This window comes from Sinohyriopsis cumingii, unplaced genomic scaffold, assembly GCF_028554795.1.
Source record: "Sinohyriopsis cumingii isolate HCF-2022 unplaced genomic scaffold, ASM2855479v2 utg001837l, whole genome shotgun sequence".
NCBI lineage: Eukaryota > Metazoa > Mollusca > Bivalvia > Unionida > Unionidae > Sinohyriopsis > Sinohyriopsis cumingii.
Window position 1 is genome coordinate 546,899 of NW_028316068.1, and position 18,885 is coordinate 565,783.

At 40.0% G+C, this 18,885-nt stretch overlaps 1 protein-coding gene across 1 annotated transcript in view; it reads right to left on the minus strand.

Moving 5' to 3' along the window:
• LOC149771459 (potassium channel subfamily T member 2-like) overlaps positions 1-18,885 on the minus strand; it is a 153,812-nt gene that overhangs the window by 98,233 nt on the left and 36,694 nt on the right. Inside the window, exon 11 of the mRNA XM_089948428.1 lies at positions 6,200-6,263. Within this exon, the coding sequence (XP_089804554.1) occupies positions 6,200-6,263 (64 nt within the window). The remainder of the gene's footprint in view (positions 1-6,199; positions 6,264-18,885) is intronic.

Sequence of the window (18,885 nt, forward strand, 5' to 3'; positions counted from 1 at the left end):
AGAAAATTATTGGTTTGTTTTAAGTACACCTCTCCCTTGATAACTTGCGCATATTTGGGCTACAAAAACAGGAACCGCACTATAAGCAAGGGCATGAGTTATTGAGGGACCTCCCAAAAATCCACTAGACAAAAGACATCCAGAGAACCACATGGTTGGTGTGGGGAACTGGCTTGTTTAATGACTGAATCCTTATTTTATAAAGTGTTGAGAAGCAATTGCCAATAAAGCACTTTTTCTGATGAAGGTGTTTGTTATTCTGTATAAGTTACATTTATTTTCAAAATGTCCAACATCTGAAAGATTGATAATATAAATCCAACTGGTTTCAACAGTCAACACAGTATGCAAAAACATTCATGTATTACATCAAGTCTTTTTGTTTTTGTTGATTAAGTCTGGTTCCTGGAGTGGTGTAATATAGTCTATGAAGCAGGGACCCAGGCTAACTGTTTATAAACTACCTAACAAGATTCATTTTTATACAAAAAATGCATGATTTTGTGAGACAATCGTTTACATCGAAACTCAAATTTTGAATGTTCATTTAGTAAAATATTAATGATATGATTTAACTGCAAGCAACAGTGAAACTTCTTATCATCCTTGAGAATATCTCTATGTGTGAATTCTGGAATTCTCTGAAACTTGTTTCCCCCACAATGGTCCGTATCTGTGAAACAAATACTCTATTTTACAAAGTACACATTTCGCTTGGTTGCCTTGCAATCTCTTATCACAGTTATGATCGAGTAGGTTAATTTAAGGAAGTTTAATTAGATTATGTACATAATAACATTTATAAGTGTTTGATTGATCAAATGAATTGAGTTACTCGACATACGACAGGAGCTGCTGGTTTTTAAGCATGTAGGATTTGTTTGCCTTTTAACTTTTTTGTTTATTACACTCCCTTTATTTGATTCAAATTAATGTGATAATAGAAAAGGAGGGCCGCTTTTTATTTAGTGCAACAATACAGCAAATGTTTCCGCTAGTCCGATATCAAAACATGGCCAGCACTTAATAAGGTTCTCAGAGAAATGCTCGTGGACATAGCTGTTATGGTAGATTGACACATTTTATGTTTAATTACAAGAGGACACATTGCATTTATGATGATTTCACTAAAAATGAACTAAAAGACAGAACTAGAGCACAAATTTCAAATGATAAAAAATATTATTTAATTGGTATTTATCAAAGTACTGCCTCCACTAGGTGTAAGTGACATTTTCATCGATCAAAAGTATCATTAATTATGGTGTACTAAGAATGTTTGGATAGAAATATAACAAATTTATGACTTCTTTTTAAAGTTGATATTTCATTATGTTCAATGTTTCAAATTTCTTCACTTGATGTACTTTCAGTGGTGCATGCTTAGAGACTATATCCATAAATAAGTCAGTCCACACCCTCAGAGCTTCATCTATCCCTTTACCTCATGCAAGCGTCTTTGGACGCCTCTACTCCATTCGCATGGAAGCGCTTTTTTATGCTTCTACTCCATTCGCATGGAAGCACCTTTTGACGTCTATAGACGCCAGCTGTAAACATCAGCCATTTTGAGCTGGTTTTCATTGCGCCACCTTCGGGGAAAACCCACCTATTAGATACTACATTCATTTCTGAGAATGACAATTACGTCAGATCATGTGGTCACTGTTTTATAATGCACTGGTTGATGTCTGCTATTTAAAGTAACTGGGTCGTAATCTCCACTCTCCAAAATGGCAGTCACAGATTTCATTCAGTACTTACAAAGTTTTCACGATTAGAATCACAACTATGAAAGATTCAATAACTTAGGTAAAGGCTCTGATATTGATGTAGGCAGCAATTAGTTTTTATAAATGATCAAATTTAGATGACTTAGTGATGTAGACGCAGCCGAAAACATGTAAATTTCGAGTATGGGAAATGGCAGCTAAGGTTATTCACACGCCTCACTGACATGACGGTGAATGAGTTCTCTCAAGATTTTAAAGCACATAAGAAATTCTTCCGTGAAAAATAATTACACAGCTATAACAATCGGACTTTACTCTTAATTTTTTCCACATATAATAGATGTGTACCAAAAATGTAAAATAGTTAAAATTGCTGTTAAACGTGACATACACTACATTACTTAACAGTTCACAGGCAGGATTTCATTCAGTACTTACGAAGTTTTCATGATTAGAATCACATCTATGAAAGATTCATTAACTTAGGTAAAGGCTCTGATATTGACATAGGCAGCAATTAGTTTTTATAAATTATCAAATTCAGATGACTTAGTGATGTAGACGCAGATGAAAAACATGTAAAATTTCGAATATGGGAAATGGCGGCCTCACTGACATGATGGTGAACAAGTTCTCTCAAGATTTTAAAGCAGATAAAAAATTCTTCCGTGAAAAATAACTACACAGCTATAACAATCAGACTTTACTCTTAAATTTCTCCACATATAATAGATGTGTACCAAAAATGTAAAATGGTTAAAATTGCTGTTAAACGTAACATACACTACATTGCTTAACAGTTCACAGGCAGGCCTATGCGCATGTGGTCAGCTAGGTAACAGGTGTTCTATTTATAGCGCGCTGCACTTTGTCACTATGCTCTATGAGGTAAAGGGTTAAGTCATACAAATTTTGGATCATTAATTGTTCATTAAAATTTTTGAACGACCTGTAAGTGATTGTTCTGTATGTATTTTTCTTAATTTTCTTGCATTTAACCTTTCTTGTAACAAAAGTAGGATAGTGGTCACATTTCGTACACACAAGCCACATTGTCTAATAGGTTGGTATAAATGTGATCAATAAGAGTGCTTGATTTTTCTGTTACCCACATGGAATCATTTACCAGCTGGACTAGGCCTAATGATTCAATAAATTCCATCCAGTTGTTCCTTTTTTGAGTATTGAGAAGGTCCTTATTTATATCGCCAAGTATATATGTTTCTTTCTCCTGTGCAAGAACATTTTCCATTTGTTTCCAAAAGTTAACATTCCAAATTGGCTTGGACAAGGTGGCCTATAAATGAAACCAACTAGGAATGATTTTGCATTATTCTTCCCTAATGTATACAAGACCCACCCTGCTGTCTCTCTGTCCCTACGTAATAGTTTATTGTAGCCTTGACAGTGAAATAGATTATAATTGTGGTCAGCATTTAATTTGGTTTCAGCGAGTACTAAAACATGTATATTATTTTTTCCTTGGAAGTCAACATTAACTTAATCTGGTCTATTTTTCCCACTATACATTGTACAGTTAAGTGACCTACGTTAAAAACCTAATGTATTTAGTTTCATATCAATTATATGTATGTCATCATGCAATGGGGTACTCACTGAGATTATACCCATAATACTTTTATCATTCGGACATCCTATTTCCATATTCATATATATCAGCATCTTCAAAGTCACATACAGACCCTGAAAATCCATTAACTTTTGCATTTACAATTGTATCCACTGAATAGAGTCAAGAGTCTCACTAGGTACATTTAGATTTTTTATAAATGAACCACAGGCATTCTCAAAATTGAGACTGCATGTATCCACTTGCTTAACTCATTAACTCCTGGAGGTTTTTGTCGTTGTTGCCTGAAATGCAAGTAGGAAACACATTTTGGGGGTATTTCTGAATACATCCTAATACATCGACTTCCAACAGATTTTCTATTAGCCTAATGCCTAGTTGTTTTAGAAACATCATTTTCAATTGGTTATTTTGTGTATGCATGAGCAGAAGGGTAAAGGCTTATTGTGTTTGTTTTGCTTAACGGACCCATCATTTTTGTATCGAGACCGCTCTTTATTCAAATGCCCAACTGTAGCATACTTTTTGCAAAGATTCACCTGTCTGTGTGCACTTCAGACCAGTCTGCTTTAGATCTGAGGCCAAAAAGTCTAAAATCGGGACATAAAATTGGATTTTGACCACGGGCAAATTTTGAGTGAAAAATAAATGGGTCCAAAAAATTAGTTTTTCCCTCAGTATTTTGTAGTGCAACTGAAACATCCCGATTATTTAGTATCATTGTAGAGCTACATCTGTCTACTTTTCTATAATACCACCTGCCATGTAAATGCAGTGCCAGGAGTTAACAAGGATTTTGGAAATTTTTTACAAATTGTCAAGAAATGGCTAAATTTGTCATTTATGTGCAACGTCAATGCATAAGTGAATAAAATATGCAAGGAATATTCAAATTCGGTAACGTCATCAAAATGCACCTGTTAACTCATTACCCCTGGAGGTTTTTGTTGTTTTCGCATGAAATGCGAGTAGGAAACCCATTTTGGGGCCTATTTCTGAATACATCCTAATACATCGACTACCAACAGATTTTCCATTATCCTAATGCCTAGTTGTGTTAGAAATATCATTTTCCATTGGTTACTTTGCTCACGCAAGAGCAGAAGGGTAAAAGTTGGAGTTCTTTTTTCTTTTTTTGCTTAATGGACCCATCATTTTTCGTATCTAGACCACTCTTTATTCCAAATGACCACCATATCCTACTTTTTGCAAAGGTTCACCTGTCTTTGTGCAGTTCAGGCCAGTCTGTCTTAGATCTGAGGCCAAAAAGTCTAAAATCCAGACAAAAAATCGAATTCCGATCACAGGGCGAATTTTGGGTAAAAAATAAACAGGTCCAAAAAATTGTTTTTCTCTCAGCATTTTGTAGTGCAACTAAAACATCCCAATTGTCTGGCATCATTGTAGAGCTACATCTGTCTACCTTTCTATAATACCACCCACTTTAGTGTATCATACATGTACTTGACACTACATAGCTCAGCAGTAGGCTACTATCTCCTGCCACGTAAACACGGTGCCAGGGGTTAATGAGTTAACCCAATCTTTAATCCTTATCTTCTGCAATGCATCCCCTCCTTTTCTGCATTTGTTCTCTTAAATTTTACATTTGTTCCTAATGATGGCCAATTTGCAAAATAGTGAACATTCACGTCTGGCTATAACTCGTGTGCTCCCATCCAGTTTTCAGCAACATCTCTCTCTCTCTCTCTCTCTTAGGCATGAATTAATCAATTATTTACTAAAGATTGCAGAATTAATAATATTTTCATCAGTTCAATCATTCTTCATTTAAATTTACCATTGAACAGTAAACATGTGTCAAGTCAGATTTTAGATGTAAAAGATTTTTGTGACTTTTTCCATCAATATATCACATTTTAGTAAGCAAAAATTGTTTAAAATTCAGAATTTTTATGATGTAGAAACAGCTGCAAATGCTAATTATGAGGTAAAGTGTAAATGTCCAAAACAAAACATCTTCTGTTATATCCAAACACACACACCTGGCTAATTTCTTAACTTAAGGGTATGGTGTGACTTTTGGATATAGTATTGTGTAAAAATTAAAGATATGGACATATCTGTGAATTTGATCTTTCTGGCTTGTGTTGTTCTTCAAACTTATGTGAGGCCTGTACATCTCATGTAGTCACTGCCCTGTATATAACAAGTGAAATACCAATAGTCAGCTAGGAAGCAGAGCTAGCTATTTATAGCAGTAGCTATAATGTGTCGTTGGTGCAAGGCAAGTAGAATATCTCAAAAACTGGTTGGATGACAACTATTAAGTACATCATGTTTTTCAAAATTATCACCCAGGCAAAGGACTTGTGTTTGCACTGTGAGTACTATGTGCTCTCAAAAATGAACTTCGGACATAAAAAATGCATGCATAAATTTGGGTGGGGTGGATCAATATTTTATTCTATGAATTTCCATTGACTTGCAAGATCAAGTGAATGATATTCTTATTTGTTGCTTTATTAAACCTACCCAAAAATATGGACCTTTTGGACCTCATTCGTGTTTTATTTTTTATGAATTTTTATATGAGGCAGGTGACTATACAACATTAAATTTATGCATAAAAAATGTCCTCTGCCCCCTTTATAACATTTACCTTGATCTTGCCCTTAGAAATTTAATACCTCTGTCTCACCAAGTTCTTACAAGCACAATATTTGTATGTTTTATGTCAACCAATAGGATTTTCTTTAAAAATTGAAAACCAAATTAACAGATTATTAAACAGTTTAGCTTGTGGGTAGGTGAAGTATTCCCCACTGTTTCCCAGAAATTAATAATATTACTACAGAACCAAAGAATAATGGTAGTGAATCTTGATAAAGTACCACATAGTTTAAGTACTCACAGCCTGACTTTTGTCTGTCCAGTTCCTTGGAGCCAATATAAAACATGCTTCTGCTTCAGATATCCTGAAGAAAAAGAAAAATAATATGAGTCCACTAATTGGGGTCACTAATCCAGGTCGCTAAAACAGACAAAATGAATTATTTAGATATCCTGAAATAGACAGATTAACATCCCTACATCTCTGGAGTCTAGTTTTGAGGGTCACTATTCCAGCTTACTCAAACAGATAATATCAATCGTTCAGATATCCTGAAACATACAGATTAATATCTATACATTTCCAAGTCTGTTTTTTTTTTTTTTTTGGGGGGGGTCACTATTCCAGCTCACACAAACTGGAAATAGCAATCATTTCAACTATATTGTTTGCCTGCATTATTAGGTTTATGATAACACTATTCTCAACTGTGCCCATAATGAATCTGTGCTTAAAACTTTTTAAATATCTTACATAAAATGACCATATCAATCATTTCTACACAAAGTGTTTGTCCCCATTATGCAGTTTATGATAACACTAATGACAACTTTCACTTTCATGTGTTTTTATTTAAAACTGCACAGGTTTGACTATTATGAGATTACAAATTGCAGCTAATTTTGTTTTAAATTGATCAATAAGGTAACTGAATCACATCCATCCATGCACAGGTGAAAATTGGGTTCCCACAGGTGAAAAGTGGGGTTCCCACCATGTCTGACAGAGCATGGTATGTGTATTCATCCAAGTATGATGATCAATCACAATAATGATGTTCAGAGAAACAACAAAAAATGAACTTGAATGTATACAGTATAGGTATACTATACTATAGGCCAGGCTGCCATATACCTGTATACAGTATAGGAGCACTATGTTACAGACCAGGTGCCATATACAGTGTGACCCCAATATAACACAGTAGTTGGGAGCCATAGAACCCGACCATGCTATAGACCAAAGCGTGTTATAAACAACCAGGTTAGTCAGCTGAAGAAAATGATGTGTGTACCCCGCTATAACACAGTAGTTGGGAGCCACAGAACCCGACCATGTTATAGACCGAACAGTGTTATAAACAACCAGGTTAGTTTAGTCAGCTGAAGAAAATGATGTGTGTACCCCAACAACTTTTGGGGGTGGGGGTGGGTTGATAGGTAATAAATGCAGGTGGTAAAATACGTGCTTCATTGGCACAGTTACCATGTTAAATAGATGCATATTAAATGGGAAATACATCTGTAGTGAAACAGAATAGGCGTATATAATATTTTACTTTATTTAGAGCACCACAGACTGGTACAATATGTGTATACTGTTTATATATAGATGCCTTATGTATAGCATGAATAGAGTATCAACACCACGTACTCACCTGTAAATGACATCACATACATTAAATCCACAATAAAAATAGTTCCATCGAAAAAATGCACACACAGATTTCAAATATTCAATCATTTTGTCACAGATCATATAGGTCTGAATTCAGTGGATAAACTGATCACAATCACATAACGAATGATAAAGCATATTTATGTTTCAGTACATCCCAAGTCGGTAAAAGTTAGCATTTTAAGCCGATGTTGGTAGCGTTCGTAAACACAAACTTTTTCACTGCAAAAAGGAAACTTTCATGGCACAGTAAATGTGTTCCCATCAAGTTGGAAATGAAAAATTCATCAAATTCCATTAAGTTTGGTACTGACTTCTTTGAAGAAAAGTTCTTTGTTTTATTGAAGATTGTAATCGGCTTTCTTTGATGAAAGGTGCATGCGTTATGGAAGTCACCATTAAAGGCCAGCTTTGGAGAACCAAACAAATGCCCATTTCTTATTGTGGCGGCAACATCAAATAACTGTATTGCATGATTGAGACTGATTTTTTTCCATTTGCTTAGCACGTTTTCATAACAGTCAGTGCTTCATCAGTAGTATTTTCTTTTAAATTTAAGCAAACTATTTTATCTGGGTGCATTTTTAAAAAAGGAATTGGCCATCGTTTGGTCAATTGAGTTACCATTCCTCCCAGTCTATTGAATAGACCAACAAGTAACATGGTTTTCTTTTTTATACATTTAGGGTAGCGGAGTGATGCTGCCTTTCACTCATGTGTTAGAAATTTAACAAAGGGTCAACGGATGATAGAGAGTCAACGGTCTGGTCTGACGACAAGGATTAGTACAGAAAATGTGGGTGTTCTGAATGATTTAATTCTGAGTGGAAAGAAGAGGAATTTTACTTACCATCCACACACAAATGTCAGTCTATGTAAATATATTAATTGTTAGCGAGTGGCTGAAAATCGAACAAAAGATAGATCGCAAGATAACGCTTAGCACGTTTTCATAACAGTCATGTGATGTTTTACCCCAACCCCTTGTATTATACATGTATTTATAAGTCTGTAAGTGGAGCCAGGTAAGCTTTGTTTTTCCAAGTGCCTAAGTTGGCTAATCCTCTTACGTAACCCAGTCTTTGTTTGAGCTCTTGAGTGGAAATCTGGCGGGAATCTTTGTACATGGGAACACGTGACGTAGACAACTTCAAAGAGCCGGAAGCCGACAATGGTAGGCTGGACAGTACATGGGGACACACAGACTGACATTTTTATGATTGACAGTTCGATCAAATGACCAGAGTCCGTCGCCATCCAATCGGGATGCGTTGTAGGTGGGACTTGATTCGAGAAATTGACATAAGACTTGTACAAGCCTGAAATTCGTCAGTTGGTGTTTAAGAGTCGCAGTGACACACACTCCGTTAGCCATTCGTAAAAATTGGCGGAATTTAGGAAATTCATGAAATAGCTTCGATCAGGAAGCTTTCGGGGGACGAAAGAATTTCAGAGAATTTCGGGGGACGAGAGAAGTTCAGAGAATTTCGGGTGACGGTGAGAGATACCGAGTGAATTTCGGGTGACCTCAAGGAATATCGTCAAGGGTTCCGGATACTAGAAGAGGAACCGGAAGTCAAGATAACGGCAAGGAACAAGGATTACAGAAGAGGAAGCGGAAGTGGAGATCACGAAAGGAGAGAAAGACAAGGGAACGAAGAGATTTAGATGAGTAGCACTCAAGAAGGGAAAAATCTCCTCACACTGTGAACTCAAATGATGATCAAAGGGATCATTGGGTGAAAGAGAGACATTGATTACTTTAAATTCTTTTAAATTTCATTTATTAAATTGTTATTGTTTAAATTTCATCTTTGTATTTCTTTTAATTTAACTGTCGGCATAGCTGACTGGGGGCTCGTAGCCATAAATATATTTAGTCAATAAATAATATAGTGTCCAGAATTAACCTTCTGAATAAGGACCAGGGGAACTTCTCATAATTCGTTAAAGTCTATAAGAAGAACCCCACCCCTAGACCACTACACCCCCACAGTGGGCGCTTCGTCCGGGATATGAATTAGACATATATATTATTTTGGGACTTAAAGTTATTGGTAGAAGTATTAGTGAACAGTGTGAGATATTTTCCATTCTTTGTATTTGAAATTTTGTGATTTTCTCATCTTGTATTTTTATTGTCATATGTGCAGGCTTTGTAGATCTTCCATTCATAGCAGTACGTGTGAAGCAGATATCGAACAAATATCTTACCTGAACGAAACTAGTTGTTGTCGACAGGTAAGTATTTAAACTGGTATTACAAATATCTGTATATTGTTTGAATTTTGAGACAAGGTATCACTTTACATTAGTATAATGGCTACCGAACGACAAATGATAAAGGAATACCGCGCCATGGGGTCGGAAGATCTTGGATATGAGGGAGATCGCCTGGCAACCTTTATAGAAGAAAGGATCAAGGAATGGAAGGCCGAAAAAGCAGCGGAAAGAGAAGCCCAGAGAGAACTAGCGAAGATAGCAGCGGACCAAGAGTTAGCCAAGATAGCAGCGGACCAAGAGTTAGCCAAGATAGCAGCGGACCAAGAGTTAGCCAAGATAGCAGCGGACCGAGACGCCCAGAAAGAGCTGGAGCTAGCCAGACTCGCTCACACTCTGGAGATGGAAAAGGTCAGAGTTGAAGCTAGGACCAACGGACGGGACGACGCCAGTACAAGCTCTGGAACAACCGGCCGACCTTTCATCGACCACCGGATAGTCCAGATCAACATGTCACGCTTCAATGATAGGGAGGAGGCTATTGACGATTTTCTCGTCCAGTTTGAGAAACTCGCACGCGCTCATCAGGTCCCTGAACAGCACTGGGCCATTCATGTCTCAGCCTTTTTGCAAGGTGCAGCTCGGGAAGTCTACCACGGCTTAACTGCAGAAGAGGCTGATGACTACACTGCCCTCAAGAAGGCGCTTCTCTGCCATTATCGGCTGACCGCCGAGACTTACCGGAAACTTTTCCGGGACTCGGTGAAAAAGGTAACAGAGACCCACTCTCAATTCCACAACCGTGTTCGAGGTTTATTTGAGAAGTGGATGAAAATGGCCGAAGTCGAACGCACGTACGAAGGGCTACGCGAGGTAATACTCAAGGAACATGTCCTGGGTACTTACCGTCGCGAGTTGACAGTTTTCTTAGCAGAAAGAGAACACCGGACGCTCGAAGAGATCGCTAACATGGCGGAGCGATACGAGCAGGCGCACTCGAAGAATGGAGGTTCCGGGGTTGCTGACCGACCCCGACCCTCTGAGTCGCGTCGTATGGGGGAGGTTGAGCCGGCTGTCCGTAACCGTCAGGGCGACGGGAAGGTCGGAGGGGCACCTACAGGTAGGGCTGCCGCCTATCGACCTGGACAGGCCTCACCCACGAAACCAGGACTTGCAAGTCGGCGAGGGCCGCCGACATGTTTTAATTGCAAGCGCCTGGGGCATTTTGCCAGGGACTGTCCCAAGGGCAGGCAGACCCAGGTGAATGTCGTAGCTAAGAAGGAAGGTGTGCCGGAAGCGAGTCGCAACCCAGCCAACCTTGCGGCCGCAACTGTCAATGGTGAAGGCGCCACCATCTTGTATGACACTGGGTGCAGCGTCCCCGCGCTTGTCGACAAGAAATATGTCAAGCCGGAGGACTATACAGGGGAGGTAATAGAAGTTCAGTACGCGAACTGCGCGCGTGACTCATTACCAGTAGCTGTCATTGACCTCGATTCACCATACGTGAAGGGGAAAATTGAAGCTGCTTGCTTGGAGGGGCTATCACATGACGTCATATTGGGTTGCCGTTATGTGTTACCCCAGCCGAACCCCGAAACCTGCACACCTATGCCAGTGAGTGCTGTTGAAACCAGGGCCATGAGTCGACAGCCGAAACAAAAGCCAATCCAAGTTACATCGACACCGGTTAGTAATGTTATTCCAGCGGAGTTAAGGAAGCTGCAACAGGAGGACGCAACTCTGGCGCAGTTGCACAAACACGCAGAAGCGGGAACAGAAAGGGAAACTCCGAACGGCGCGGTGAAGTTTGTCTACAAGAAGGGAATCTTGTATCGCCACGCCAGGAAACACAACGAACACTTCAAGCAAGTCGTCGTGCCAAAGGAAAAGCGTTGCGAAGTACTGAAACTTGCACACGAGAGTCTCATGGGTGGACACATGGGAATTGCTAAGACGCGTGACCGTCTTGTAAAAGAGTTTTACTGGCCAGGGGTCCAGGGAGACGTAAAACGGTTCTGTCTCTCCTGTGACAAATGCCAGAGAATGGCACCGAAAACGGATCAACGACCCATCCCTTTGGGGAGTACGCCCCTTATCGATGAACCATTTAGACGTGTTGCCATGGATTTAATCGGACCGATAAAACCCGCGTCTGCGCACGGAAATCGATATATTTTAACGGTTGTCGATTATGCTACACGCTATCCGGAGGCCGTTGCGTTGCGTAACATTGACACGGAAACCGTCGCGGAAGCTCTGTTTGCGATCTGGTCAAGAGTCGGAGTGCCCGACGAGATCTTGACCGATCAAGGAACACAATTTATGAGTCGTGTGATGGCGGAGGTGAATCGTCTCATGTCGATTAAACACCTCACGACTACACCGTATCACCCCCAATGTAACGGATTGGTCGAACGGTTTAATGGGACCTTGAAAAACACGCTCAAGAAATTGTGCGAAGGCCGCCCCAAGGATTGGGACCGGTATATTCCGGCCATGCTTTTTGCATACCGGGAAGTACCGCAAGCGAGTTTGGGGTTCTCTCCCTTTGAACTCTTGTACGGGAGAACCGTACGCGGCCCAATCGCCGTACTGAGACAGCTGTGGACAGACGACCACGCTGTAGAGGAAGTACGCACTACCTACCAATACGTCGCGGACTTGCGCAACAAACTGGAAGAGGTTTGTTCTCTCGCGCAAGAAAACCTCAAACGAGCTAAGGCGCAACAGGCGAAAAATTACAATAAGCGCGCAAAACCACGTCAGTTTGAGGTAGGGGACAAAGTGTTGTTGTTGTTGCCCCAGGAACACAACAAGTTGCAAGTTTCCTGGAGGGGTCCATACGTCGTCACCAAGAAGGTCGGAGGTCAAACCTACCGGATACAGCTACCGACGAAAGAGAAATTGTACCATGCCAATTTGCTCAAGAGGTACCGGGAAAGGGAGACCGCCAGCGATTTTGTTGTCGCAGCGATAGTCACCGAGGATATCGAAGGCGATACGGAAGGTGCTAACACTGTCCCGAGCTGTCCATTAACGAGGGCCGAGACTCCGTCGGACGTGGAGTGTGACCCCATGTTAACTGAAGGGCAGCGGAACGAGATAGAGACCTTGCTGGCCGGATATTCCGACGTGCTAACCGAAAAACCCGGGAGGACGACGCTTGTCGAGTTCGGGTTAAAGATGGTGGACGACCGACCAGTTCAGCGTAAACCCTACCCCTTGCCCCACGCGAAACGACAAGTTGTAAGGGAAGAAATCGAGCAGATGATTGCTCTGGGAGTAATCGAACCTGCCGACTCTCCGTACAGCTCACCAGTAGTCTTAGTGCAGAAGAAGGACGGCACCCATCGGTTCTGCGTCGACTACCGGAAGCTGAATCAGGTGACAGAATTTCAAGTTGAAATGCTACCTGACCCCGAACATATCTTCGCTTCGGTCTCGAAAGCGAAATATTTTTCCAAACTGGATTTGTCCAAGGGGTATTGGCAAATTCCGGTAAGGAAAGAAGACCGACCGAAGCTTGCTTTTGCTACTCCCGACGGGACATACCAATGGTTGGTGATGCCGTTCGGGGTACAAAACGCGCCCAGCGTCTTTACCAGAATGATGCGGAAGTTGTTGGAGTCCTTGCGCGATAGGGGTGTCCACAACTTCATGGATGACCTCTTGTTAGCTACAGAGACATGGGGTGAACACCTCGCTCTGTTAGCTGACGTTTTGGAGCGGCTACGTCAGGAGGGCTTGACAGCCCGCCCTTCCAAATGTCACCTTGGTTTCAGGACATTAGACTATTTAGGACATACCCTGAGCCAAGGCACGCTGTCTCCAGAGAAGTCGAAGGTGGAGCAGTTGAGAAACGCCGCACGCCCCACCACGAAAACGGAAGTGAGGTCATTCCTGGGACTGGCCGGATATTACCGGAGGTATGTCGCTAATTTCAGCGCGATTGCGGGCCCGTTGTCTGACCTAACCAAGAAACGGACCCCGAGTAAGTTCGTTTGGACAGATGCGTGTGAGCACGCATTCCAAACGCTAAAGGATAGACTTACATCCGACGCAGTTGTTCGTCTACCGGACTTGGATAAAGAATTCGTTCTGCGCACCGATGCATGCGACACGGGACTGGGAGCAGTACTGCTCCAGGAGCATGACAAGACGCTTTTTCCTGTCGCATACGGCAGCCGGAAGTTGTCTGCTGCCGAGAAGAATTACTCAGTATCGGAGAGGGAATGTCTTGGAATCGTGTTCGGCATATCACGGTTCGAGCGATACCTATATGGACGTAAGTTCATATTGGAGACCGACCACCAACCACTCGCCTATCTGGCGCAGGCAAAGTTGTCCAATGGTCGATTGATGCGATGGTCGCTGTTTTTACAGCAGTATCAGATGCAGATCAGATACGTGAAAGGATCTGAAAACGTAGGCGCAGATTTCATGAGTAGAAGCGCCGAAATGATATAGATCATTTGTTATATTTTCGTGTTCATACTCAGTTTAGCATTTAGTTCATTTTGCTGATTTTGTTCTTTATATCGTGTAACACTTTTGCTTTTTTAGTTTGAGTGAATAAAATCCTGATTTTATTCTCAAGCGTGGGGGGATGTGATGTTTTACCCCAACCCCTTGTATTATACATGTATTTATAAGTCTGTAAGTGGAGCCAGGTAAGCTTTGTTTTTCCAAGTGCCTAAGTTGGCTAATCCTCTTACGTAACCCAGTCTTTGTTTGAGCTCTTGAGTGGAAATCTGGCGGGAATCTTTGTACATGGGAACACGTGACGTAGACAACTTCAAAGAGCCGGAAGCCGACAATGGTAGGCTGGACAGTACATGGGGACACACAGACTGACATTTTTATGATTGACAGTTCGATCAAATGACCAGAGTCCGTCGCCATCCAATCGGGATGCGTTGTAGGTGGGACTTGATTCGAGAAATTGACATAAGACTTGTACAAGCCTGAAATTCGTCAGTTGGTGTTTAAGAGTCGCAGTGACACACACTCCGTTAGCCATTCGTAAAAATTGGCGGAATTTAGGAAATTCATGAAATAGCTTCGATCAGGAAGCTTTCGGGGGACGAAAGAATTTCAGAGAATTTCGGGGGACGAGAGAAGTTCAGAGAATTTCGGGTGACGGTGAGAGATACCGAGTGAATTTCGGGTGACCTCAAGGAATATCGTCAAGGGTTCCGGATACTAGAAGAGGAACCGGAAGTCAAGATAACGGCAAGGAACAAGGATTATAGAAGAGGAAGCGGAAGTGGAGATCACGAAAGGAGAGAAAGACAAGGGAACGAAGAGATTTAGATGAGTAGCACTCAAGAAGGGAAAAATCTCCTCACACTGTGAACTCAAATGATGATCAAAGGGATCATTGGGTGAAAGAGAGACATTGATTACTTTAAATTCTTTTAAATTTCATTTATTAAATTGTTATTGTTTAAATTTCATCTTTGTATTTCTTTTAATTTAACTGTCGGCATAGCTGACTGGGGGCTCGTAGCCATAAATATATTTAGTCAATAAATAATATAGTGTCCAGAATTAACCTTCTGAATAAGGACCAGGGGAACTTCTCATAATTCGTTAAAGTCTATAAGAAGAACCCCACCCCTAGACCACTACACCCCCACAAGTCAGTGCTTCATCAGTAGTATTTTCTTTTAAATTTAAGCAAACTATTTTATCTGGGTGCATTTTTAAAAAAGGAATTGGCCATCGTTTGGTCAATTGAGTTACCATTCCTCCCAGTCTATTGAATAGACCAACAAGTAACATGGTTTTCTTTTTTATACATTTAGGGTAGCGGAGTGATGCTGCCTTTCACTCATGTGTTAGAAATTTAACAAAGGGTCAACGGATGATAGAGAGTCAACGGTCTGGTCTGACGACAAGGATTAGTACAGAAAATGTGGGTGTTCTGAATGATTTAATTCTGAGTGGAAAGAAGAGGAATTTTACTTACCATCCACACACAAATGTCAGTCTATGTAAATATATTAATTGTTAGCGAGTGGCTGAAAATCGAACAAAAGATAGATCGCAAGATAACGCGTCATCTGGTTCATCTCGCTACCAGAAATGTCAACAACAAAAAAGTGGATATCTCACAACATACAGTACTCATGCTCAATGTCAACATAAGCGGATTATCATATAACAGTGCACTGTTAAGATGGTTTGTCAATATTGTTTATGTAACAATAGATAAATATCAGTACATTTTATATCAAGTTTGTGGCTTTCTTTCATGGGGCCTCTGAATTTCTCCACTCCAAACCAATGGTTGTATATACAAGTTTAAACAACAATATCACCAATAAAAAAATCGCCAGATGGTATATTTTGCCTCCAATAAGGGAAACAAAATCACAGTTTGCGACATTGGTGAAGCCCTATGCAATCCTAGAATAAACTTTTCAGACTTTATTTTTCGTACTTTTAAGAATAAAAATCTATTTTTTTGCGTTCAAGAAAAATACATATAAAATTTCAGGAGCCACGCCACGAACATCTTGTATTATTCAAGCGTGATCTCTTCCCCAAAATGATAATAAACTTTCTGGGTTTTTGTTTTGTACTTCTAAGACATTTTTTTCATGTGCAAGAAAAATACATGTATAAAAAATTTTGGGAGCCACACTGCGACCGTGTTATATCCGAATTTGTGTTATAACAGAGCGCGCTATAGCAGGGTCACACTGTACTTGTATACAATATAGGTGTACTATGTTATTGGCCAGGCCCCATTATACTGGTGTACACTATATGTGTACTGTGTTGTAGGCCAGACTGCCTGATGCATGTATACACTACAAGCATTCCGTAGTATGGGCCATACTCCCTTACACTTGTGTTCATGTACATTTTGTACAAATGGGAATAATGAATCCACTCTCTCAAAGCATGCTAAAACTGTGAAACTTGCACTCAGTAAGGGAAATTTAATGTTGAAAGTTTTGAGCATATACAGAGAAGCATATACTTATACTTATGTAACTATTACACCATGGATGAAACTTAAATGCACTCGATGACTCCTTTTCTGGAACAAATGCATTCTCTGTTATAGGTAACCATATAACTGCCTTTGTTAAAGCAGTACACAGTTGCTGCTTTGAGACTGTTGATAAAATGTATGTTACTGTCTTGAAATAGACATCTGTTTTTCCATTGGCAGATTACATTACTATGCAAATTTAAGTCTCCCCACCCACCCACCAGAGAAAGGCACATGCTATCTGTTCAGTTAATGCCCTATAGTACATTATCAATGATGTGCTTCAGAGACATCAACCCATGAACATGCTTTATCAGGAAATCCTGGTTTCAATTTTGGGGGAATCTAGGCAGCCAGTCTGGATTGTATAACACCATTAAAACGTCCCTGCAATATTATTACGTGTTCCTAACAGTCTATAACATTTATTTAGCAACAACCATAATGATTGAATGATGGTGGCTTTCTCATCAGTACTTTCCAAGTGTGCTAAATTCTGGTAACCCATGCCTAGACTATGGGGTACACTATTGAAACTGTTATTCCTTGGATGTGCATTACCAAGTAGAATACTTAATTAATGATATTCAGTCAAATAAACCTATATCACTATTACTATATCACAATGACAAAGAGAGGATTTTTATTTCAAATCAAATTATTTAGCGTGAGTGGTAGACATCAACAAGGGCAACTGAAGAAAAAAACTTAAATTACTGAAAATAATGAATCAGTGGGATGTTATTCCATTAAAGTCTGGTTTCTGGAATCTATTTCTGGGAGCTGAATTTTTTGTGTGCAGATTTGTAATTATTCTGCACAGTTTTGGACATCAATACAACTCTAAGTCTGGCATCTGTTTTTCATGCTGCTACTCTGTCCAGCCCTCACAAACAAAAAGAATGTCTTCTTGCTAGTTTAAAAAAAGTTGTAAAGAATTGTTTGTTTGCCAAGCAAAAAGGCAACAAGTGATCTTCCATTGGACAGAGGAAGTTGCACCACATCTCACTGATTGTCATCGACTGAAAGTGCATTCTGTTCTTTGGATGTGAGGTATGGGTTAGGGGTTAGCACAGGTCAATAAATAAATGTAAGTTTAAGAAATAATTATTCTCCTGCAAAAATCCAGTGGATTGAAGAGCAACCAATATCTTTAAAAAGCTGCTGATAAAGTATGAATTTCACTACTTCTGCATTACATAGCTAGAGTGATTAGGGAGCAATTCTTATACAAAAGATGAGTTAGCAAGGTTCCAGACAGTCATATGAAGGGCTGAACCAAGTTAGAACCAACATAAGGTTTAATTTTTGACAAAGGGCCAAGACCTTATGCCAAAACGAGTTGAAATTAGCAAAAAGAATGGAGCAGTCTTTGTTCTAGCCTACCATATACACTCATTTACAGAAGAGTCCAACTGAAAACTGCACAGACCCAGATCTGCAGTCACATAATGTGCTGGCAGCTCTGGATCTGTGCAGTTTGTTAGGATTAATCAGCAGAACAGTAGAACAAACAACACAGATTGTGATCTGCAGGTGCATGATGCTATGGCAGATCAGGATCTGTATTGTCTGCAGTTTGATTACACTTATAAACAAGTTTAAACAGCATGTTCCATTTTCCATGATCATAAAATATATTAGAAATTGAGGAACAGTAGTCTATGATTGTTATTGGATCTAACTACTCAAAAAAACTATAGAAGCAAGTGAGCTATTTGTGGTATTGAGAGTTTTAAAGAAGTTTCCCTGCTCAAACCACTTGGAGGAACTTTCCATTTCCCCTCACAGGCTTTCAAAGTGTTGGACCTTCTTGCCCCAACAATTCTGTCCATCAATTGTTCTGAGAAATGTCATTTCCTGAGGGTTTGTTTCACATCAACCTGCTGTACTGGATCAGCATTTCTTCGGATAAAAAGAAATGTGTGTTTAAGGTTGATGAGCAAGAGAGGATTTTCATGTACATTTCCATCATTGCATATAGGAGTTAGTTGATCCATGACTTGTCCCACTTGAGGGAGCAATCAGGATTAGTCAGCACTTGGATACCCTTGCTTTCTGCAAAACTTTGGGGATTATA